The sequence below is a fragment of the Diuraphis noxia genome, unplaced genomic scaffold, assembly GCF_037042655.1.
Source record: "Diuraphis noxia isolate RWA-SAM2 unplaced genomic scaffold, SU_Dnox_SAM2 contig0004, whole genome shotgun sequence".
NCBI lineage: Eukaryota > Metazoa > Arthropoda > Insecta > Hemiptera > Aphididae > Diuraphis > Diuraphis noxia.
In genome coordinates, this window is record NW_028301714.1 from 24,600,052 (window position 1) to 24,609,614 (window position 9,563).

Consider the following 9,563-nt stretch of genomic DNA (forward strand, 5'->3'; position numbering starts at 1 on the left):
TTAAAAAAATTACATGAATGTAGTTTTAGAACCAATTAAATTAAATTAGTTATAAACTTATAAATCATTGAAGAGTATACGCGTTCCTAGGTATATTAGTACAAATAAAAATACACCTATCTACCAAGAGGGCAATTTTTAACTTTTGAAAAGGTTATAGCAAACATTCCAGATTTTCTAAAAGCATTATTATTCATAAGCGAGTGAAAATATTTGGAAAACAAATAAATTAAAATAATGGTTTCAGTTGATTAAAAATATGGTTTACCTAATTATTTTATTATGTTATACTATAAATGTCATAAACCTACTTATCAATATAATCCTAGCTTAAATAAAAGGTCCAAGTATGTCAAATATTTAGTTATATAAAACTAAATCCTTTCATTACAATTCAATTACATACACAATATAATTTACACTAATACATTGAAATCAATAAAATATACTTATAATGTCGTTGAGTGATTAATTAGTTTTATGGAACTATATATAGACTCTTTGCCATTAAATCATAATAGTATAATTTACTATATATTTAGAGAATTACACTTGTGTATAATATTATGTATGATAATTATTACGATGCTATAAAAGTATAATTTGTACTTAAATACATAATTATACTAAATAGTGAATACATCCACTTCAAAAGTAATAATATTTATACCATTTTATTTTCCTTTATTTTGGTACAGTATTTAGCTGTATTATATGTATTAATTTATACAGCACATTAAAAAAATAAACTTATTTTATTCATATAGGTATTAATATTAAGTACCTAATATAGTAAAATCAAAGTAATGTCTGAAATCTGAATAGAATGACAGTGGTTTCTAAATTGGTTAATGAAAACAGTATTAATTTAATGTAGTAATGGTATACAATTATAATAAGGCATGCAAGTATGCAACACATCATAAAATAATAATTACATAAGATTTTGCATTTAATTTTTAAGTTAATATTTTATTGTCTTGAAAATGTCTGTAGTTTTAAATATTGCATTGTTATTTTATACAGCAAGGACAAACGGCTCTATCAATTTCTCAGAAATTGGGTTACATAAGTGTAGTAGAAGCTTTGAAGAATGTTACAAAAGCTGTACCTTCATCGACATTGGAAGAAAAATACAAAGTAATTTCTCCAGAAACCATGCAGGAAACATTTATGTCAGACTCAGAAGATGAAGGTGGTATGTAAATACAATAATTATTATAATAATATACCTATAATATTAAATTAAATATATTTCCAAGAGAGATTTTAACAGGTTATATATTATTTATTAACATTCAATAACAATGTAGGTACTTATTAATAAAATAATTCGATTTCACCGTAAATAAGTACTGCAAGCGATTAAAAAAATTTTAGTGCTTTAACATTGAAATAAAAGATAAATATACATAAATAACATATTTATATTATATGCACTATATATATATATATTATATATCAATGTATCAATGTATCAAATATTCTATATAAGTCTAGAGCTACTAACATATGAACTGACATTTCTTGGATTTATAAGGATAAACCTTTATGAAGAATAATTTTATATGAAATTACGTATATAAGTATCTTTCACGTACAATTCATACAGCAAATTAAAAATCAAATATTTTCAAAATAATTGAAGAAGCTTTCTTGATGAATATTTGGTTGAAATATCTCAAAAATATTTGGTCCAATAAATTTCAAAGCAAATATACCTGGAATATTTTCAAAAAATTGTGTATCAAATATTAAAAGTTAATCTTTCATCAAACATTTTTAAAATATTTGGTGTCAAATATATTTAATTTTATAAAATCAAATATAATATAGGTAGTAAATATTTATAATAAAAGTTGATATATTTACATAATACATATAATATTATAATAAATTAAATCAAATATTTTAACTTGTATTAACAATATGTTGAAAATAATATAATTTCAGTGTATGGGATAGGTATTTCAAAATATTTTCCCTGATATAATATACTTTGATTGCCGTATCATTCGTATCAAATACTTACATATTTAAGCAAATTTATTTATTTATAATATAATATAATGTATATAATAAGTACCCATCACAAAATATTAACAATTTAAATAAAATATTACAGATTATGACGTATACGAGCTCATATAAATGGCTATAATATGGACTGACGTTTTTTAACTTAAATTATTAAAAAAAAAAACAAAACCCCTATATTAAAACCCCTACGCATTGGTTCTAATAAATATTGTTGAATAATTTATATATTTTAGAATAATGTTATGTGTGAATTATTTTCCAAAAAATTTAACAAATATTATATAATTCAAGTATAAGATTTAAATACTTAATTACTTTTATTACTGTTTTATATAATCTTATATAGGTACCTTATATATAATCTTATCTTGTATACCTTCATGAATGTTGCTATAGTTTAGTGAAACATAATTAGGTAGATAGAAAACAACAAATACAGTTATTAATTTTAACAAAAATGCACTAACTTCATAGTAAAATGTAAAACTCACGCTAGATAGTTAAATCGTAAAATAAATAAAAATAATTAACAACGAATAGATCAGAAAAAATATAATATGGGTTGGAACAAGCATAATATTAATTTCAGGAAACATTTTAAATAAAATTAGCTGCTACAACTCGTTTGCGCACATTTCCCTTTTTTACAACTTATTTCTGCAAAAAAACACAATTATTGATTGTGCATAAATATTTTGGCTATACCAGTAACGAAAATCTCTAGTATAATAACTTGTTTGCGCCCAAATTTTCCTTCTTACTTTAATAGGCTTAGGATAATTTTGATGTTTTTCCGGATTCATACATTGATCTTCGTAGCAATTTTACATCATTATGTCCTAAGTTTGTTGTAACATTTTCTAATATTACTCTTCATGAGTGTCGGTTACTTTTATAATTTTGTTTAATTTATTAACAATGACACTTTCAGGACATTTTTTATTAGTACATCTAAAATTTGAATATCTACTCATTAAAACACGATATTTACTTAAACTTATTATTACCGATATTATACTGAATCTAAACTAAAAGTATTTAGGTACGAAAAATCTAAAATGATATAATCTACACTATCGGTTATAAGATAATGTTGCTATCAAATATTTGATAGTTTGTATTGCGATCTGTAGCGATATATACCTATGCGTGTGTGTGAATGTGCGCAAACGAGAGATCTGTTTTCTGGTAAACGACAGATTTTGTTGTGTGCAAGCGAGTTGTCAACTTTCAGGTAAACAATTTTGAATGTGCGTAAACGAATTGCATTCTTCCGATTTAGATGTTGTCTAAATAAATAAATATGTTTACATTAATATTTCATTAAATTGTATCTGTTACTATTTTATTATTTTCCTTACAAGGTTAGGTTAGGTTATGATGTTATGCAATTTTTCTGTTTAAGATATTATAAAAAAACCTCAGCATTTAAAGGAAAATATTATTTCAGTTTTGTTATCAATAAATCAAACGATATCCAAGTACCTAGACTCTAGGTCCTAGAGCATACATAACATATTACCTATTTTATTTATTAATAAGCTCAATAAATGAATACTTTAAAAAAAGCGAATAATACTATATCATGGTGAGATACTTTAAATGGAAATATATTATCAAGAAATACATAACATTCAAACAAACTATATTACACTATCATCACTAAACTTTCAATAACTTTTTAGTTTAATGATATTCTACCAATAAAATATAATTAGTTCTTAGTCATTAAATTATTTTTTTTCTGATTTTAATTTTCTTAAAGCAACCTATACGTATTTATAAGCATAATATGATAATATGTTATATCCATTTGTAATACAATCGATTTTAAATGTAAATGTGATTTGATATTTTAAATGGTTAATTATAATAATGTGTCAGAATAGGCTATAGGCGCAACTTGAGTCATAGTTTATTGGGGTGGGGAAATATAGCTCCGATTAAAAAATATGTGTGCTAACCAATATGGATTGTCGTCAATACATTTTTCGCAACGAACATTTCCACCTTTGAGCTATTAATATAAGTTTGAAATAAATTTTTAAATATAACGAAATATAAAATACAAATCCTAACTATATAATATTAACAAAAAAAATAATAATAATAATTTATAGTTTTATTACAATGTCTTAAATAAACAAAACTGTTCTCAATAAACAAGTTTTTACGGCTTTGTAAATGTAAATAAGAAAAAAAGATTCACTATTTCGGAGGCCTCAGCCTTTTTAGACTCACCCTTGCCGTCCACCCCCTAGTCGCAGCGCCACTGGCTACAGCACAATACAATATTAGAAAGTGTGCGCTCGCTTCTTTATACTTTAGTATTGCGCAAGCGCGGTATCATTAATAAATGCTTGTAGTATGTGATTGAGATGATGATTGGCACACAGGTGACGTTTTGCAAAGCGGAAGCGTCGAGTATGGTCTCAACACTAGAGCTCAACTAACACAAAATGTTATCGTTTCATCACGTGAGTTTTGTATAGTAGAAAAAAAATTAATAAACAAACAAAATTTGGACCTATGGTATATTAGTCAACATGCATGAATTAATAGCCAAGTTCAAAATTCACGATTGGCCGTCACCCAACAGCCACTAGACAGTCACGGTCCATTCGGAATATATTGAACTCGGGTCGTGCAGAAAACGAAATCGTTTCTCGTGACCTACTACCCGGGTAACCCACGGCGTCAGTATATTGCGAACGGGACTCATAGATAGACTTACCATCAGTGTGCTTCCATCATCATCAAAGCTATTACATATACCATTGTAGAACAAACGATAACATTTTTCCATCATAGAACGATACATTTTACGTCGAATGACCATATACATAATACTATAGCATGCGAGTAGTGGTAGTGAGTAGTATCTATCCATACCTTTATAGGTTCACCTATATTATAATATGATTTGTCTTATAATTTTACTTTTAAAAAACACACGGTGCGTGGAAATTTTTTTTAGATCTATCATAAAAAATATGGCATTACACCGAATAGATTTAAGTGCCGTTAATATTGTATGTCACTACTATATACTCGTATATTGAGCGCCGAGTGTCGACCGAGATATTATTATAATTATAATATGCATAAATGTCGATCGTTCCAGTTTTTCTGAGTAGTACTTGTAGCGTCCGTTTAAAATTAAATATGACCAGCCATCTGGTCAGTTAACTTACTGCTGTTTGGCACTTTGCCGGTCGTTTCGTCATTGGCTTCCTCATTTCGGATTTTTCGCGCTTTGGCTTCACCAGCGTCATAATAATGGATCAACTTTAGAGAGGAAAAAATTGATAAAAATAACTTTTAAGTTTTAGTTGTCGGCTGTCTGCCTATTCCGACGGTACCATAACTAGGTCGCTGTATTCGTCTAACTTAAATTTTTCAAAATAATCATAAAATAATAACAATAAATAAGATAAAATAAGATACAATAAAATACAATTTTTTTCATCATGTGTAAACGGAGATTTTGCTGTTGTTGCTGTTTTAAAAAACAAAAAGAAGAAGAAAATCTTCCAGGTTAGAAAAACACGTACTTACATATAGCGTTTTAAAGTTTTCGAAATTCATCATTATGGAAGAAGACAATTTTTACAATATTTTCAACTACATAATAAAGTCATGTTTGTATTGGCTCAATGTGTAACACTCAATATTAGGCTCATAATTTTTAAACCAATATTTAATTTTATAAAAAAAAATTTCAGGTACCTTATAGGTAACTTACAAATATGTATTTTTTGTATACGCCCATCTAATTAAAATAATTTTGTTTCAGTCAGACAAATAATATTTGTGACATTTTATTAACTTTTTAAATTTAATTTATGAGCACACGTTCGTCTCAGGTTTCAGTAATAATGAGTTAATTTATTTTATAGACATTTGTTGAATATGCGCTTAATTTTTACTTTATTAATGATAACTTCTCTACTAATATTATTACCATTTTTCTATTGGTTAGTTATTTTAGAATTTTTGTCCTAACTTTAAATGTGTTATTATAGAACAAAATGATAAATGGAAGTTTAAAAAAAGTAATACCTCAAGTTACTGATAATAACCTTCAATATGATCATATAAATCTCTCACGAATTCCTATGCATAGAATAAAAAATCACTTTTATAACAGAATATAAAAAATAGATGTTCAAAAATTTTAAAAACCAATAAAATTACGTTGAAATAACTGTATTAATAATAACTGTATCATTATAGAAATAAATCATTTTTCTTGCATAATTAATTCTATTGTTTCCTGTAATATAATTTAAAAATAAAATTTAGCCCTTCAATATCGTTTCATCTGCTTGCTTCTTGGAAATTATTCAAATTTAATACTGTGTTGTCCATTTTTATTAAACAATGTGTAATAATATTCAATAATATGTAATATAAAACAATCATTATTTCATGGGCAGTTAAAGCATGTATTCATTTTTAAAAGCATGTGCTTTTATAATTATTGTAAATTTAAAATTTTAGAAACACATTTTTTTGATTTATAGTAATGTTGGATTATTTATTTTATTTTGTATCGTTCTTAACTTATCGATTTACATTGTAATTTAAAATTTATTTTATTGAACAGGTGAGGAGACCATGATAAACGAACAGTCGTACAAGTATTTAACGGGAGAGGAAATGAAAGGTTTCGGCGACGAATCAGCTCCTATTGATGTTACGCGGGACGAGAGGTGTGACGCGAATACTGGTAAGGAAAACATGAGTATATATATCATTCTATGTGGCCACATGTACCATATGGGTACTTGTACTGTGTTAGATGTTCAAAAGTTGGCCAGGGTACACATGTGACACATTTTATTAAAATTATCTTGTTGTTTACATTTTAGTGCCCCCCACATCCATTGACGAAGCAATCAGTCCACAGACCGTATATGACAGTTACAGCGGCCCCGTAGATAATGTCGACATCGTTAAATATCCACCTCACGTTGGGTAAGTAGATTGGAAATACATTTTTTTGACTACCGTTTAACAACGGCTAACAAAAACATCGTCAATTGTCTAACAAAATTGTTTATTGTTTTAATATGCGTGCTTTCGGACAGACGTTTACAATGGAAAACGTAAGGCTTTTAATATATATACATATATAGTAATAGTAATAGTAATACTTACCTTGTAATTTTTTAAAACCATACGTAGTTTTATATACCAGTAGTGATGTATTGAATGTTTTTGAATAAATATGTCATAGATATATAGTGAAACATTTTTAAAACATAGTCTTAGATATAGTTGGAATATACAATAATATAGAAAAATCTATAATAATGAAAACTGAAGAACAACTATTATAATATTATACCGACTACCTATAACGCTGTACATCATCCGATGAATCAGTCACCACACACTCATGCTGAATGATCGTCGACGTTGTTCAGCACTAGTTTTTGTTTTTTATTATTATATATAGTTTTTCAAAAAGAAAAATCATTTCACAAAATTACAGGTTTTTGGTGAGCTTCTTGGTAGACGCTCGTGGCGGAGCGATGCGTGGATGCCGGCACAGTGGTGTCCGCGTGATTGTACCGCCCCGACGAGCATCCATGCCTACGAGGGTGACTTGCCGATATTTAAGACGAGAAAAATTGGTGCACCCGCCACCGCTGATGGAAGGCGAGTCGTTGGCTAGCAGAATACTCGAACTCGGTCCTGTAGGGGCTAAGTTTTTGGGGTAATTATACCAAAATACGATAATAAGCGATATTATTATTATCTATTATATATTATGAAAACAGTGTCGGATTTAAAGGAAGCCGAGAGGACTCAGCCCTCCTCCAATGGCCTAAGTAAAGGCCCACTTACACGTAACGACTTATTGTACGTTTTATCGAATACAGAAATTATCACTGTATTTTGGACTATGCCCCCCTTCCAAAGTTCCAAAATTAAATCCTGCATTTGTCACTGAATTAATGAATAAAATATAATCTCGAATGGTATTCAACGATATTGCTTCTCATTTGCAGGCCCGTTATGATTGAAGTACCTAATTTCGGATCACTCCGTGGATCTGAAAGAGAAATTGTCGTTCTCAGGTCAGAAAATGGTGAGACGTGGAGAGAGCACACAGTTGAAGTGACCGACGAAGTTGTCAAGGATATACTCGGAGCAAATTTTGACAAAGAAGGTATCTATAAATAATTCAAAAGTATTAATCGATTTTAATATTTTATAATATATAAAACTTATTATAAATATTGCGATCCTGTAAAGTAATAATATTCAATATATAGCAAAAAGAAATAGGGTCCTTTAAACACACCTCTACATCTAACAAAATGACACACTGAGCTTGGATAAATTTAAATGACTAATTGTCTAAACTTATGAAAAAAAAACTTATACGTATAACTTGTAAACGATTAAATTTTAAAATCAACTAGGTAATGTATAACTAATAACCATTGCTATATTTACAATAAACAAACACTAAACATTTTAAAATTATATCTCCAAGACGTGTTGATTTGTATCAGAAAAACTTATGGGTAATAAAAAAATGAATTTTCCAACTATTTTACACGTCGAGTAGACGAACAAAAATATTACCATTTTACTCGTGTTCGTTTTTGCAGACCGCGACCCGTGGCATTCCGGTAACCGTTTGACGAGGATCGTGACGACGGAGTTTCCGCATTACTTTGCCATCGTGTCCAGAGTCAAACAAGAGGTACACGCCATCGGACCGGAAGGCGGCATGGTTTCGTCGACGGTGGTGCCACAGGTGCAGGCGGTATTCCCGCAGGGAGCGCTGACCAAACGTATTAAAGTCGGCCTACAGGTAAACTTGTTTAAACCGCGAAGAAATGTGGCCAGCACGTGCCTAAAGAAAATCTCCGTTAACCATGTGCCGAAAAAAAAACGGTTCTCGTTAATGTGGTAAACGGCACCCCTGACACGATCATATTTCGGTGGCGGTGGTGGTTGTGTCTCGTCTTGAAAAAAAAAAAATGAAAAACGAGCAATTTACACAAGACTTGACATTTTTTTTTTTTACCCAACGCTTTAAACACACTCACATATTGCGCATAACACATAAAAAAAAACATTGCGATTTATTGATGTTATTTTTATTACTATCATTTTTTTTTTAATTTAATAATATTAATGATTTAAAAATACTATACACACTTCAAACGTTTCTAGTCATTAGCTATAATATCCACCTCGATATTCGATAACGAATCTAGTCTTCCTCCCTAGTCGATCTTGTTTTTCTCGTTATACTTATATGTATTCCAAGTATTTACTATATTTATAATTCAAATTCGATAGAACACGAACCACACTTTACAATCGTTATTTAAGTAGATTATATTTATAACATACATTCTATTATTATTAATAAATATCGATTTTTTTTAAAACTAATAAATTATTTTAATAAATTAAAAAAATTAATATTTTACTATTTATTCTAAGAATAATTTTATGTTTTATAAGTGTTTGTTCTTGAAATATTTAAATTC

At 28.4% G+C, this 9,563-nt stretch overlaps 1 protein-coding gene across 2 annotated transcripts in view; it reads left to right on the forward strand.

Annotated features, from left to right (window-relative positions):
- LOC107169362 (uncharacterized) overlaps positions 1 to 9,104 on the forward strand; it is a 33,941-nt gene extending 24,837 nt beyond the window's left edge. The window contains exons 16-23 of one of the 2 annotated variants that reach the window (XM_089227833.1): positions 1,027 to 1,198; positions 4,437 to 4,517; positions 6,650 to 6,772; positions 6,915 to 7,020; positions 7,134 to 7,151; positions 7,541 to 7,765; positions 8,061 to 8,221; positions 8,670 to 9,104. In XM_089227833.1, the coding sequence (XP_089083959.1) occupies positions 1,027 to 1,198; positions 4,437 to 4,517; positions 6,650 to 6,772; positions 6,915 to 7,020; positions 7,134 to 7,151; positions 7,541 to 7,765; positions 8,061 to 8,221; positions 8,670 to 8,977 (1,194 nt within the window). In that variant the 3' untranslated portion in view covers positions 8,978 to 9,104. The remainder of the gene's footprint in view (positions 1 to 1,026; positions 1,199 to 4,436; positions 4,518 to 6,649; positions 6,773 to 6,914; positions 7,021 to 7,133; positions 7,152 to 7,540; positions 7,766 to 8,060; positions 8,222 to 8,669) is intronic. The other variant, XM_089227834.1, reaches the window with a different exon arrangement.
- Positions 9,105 to 9,563: the final 459 nt, after the last annotated feature.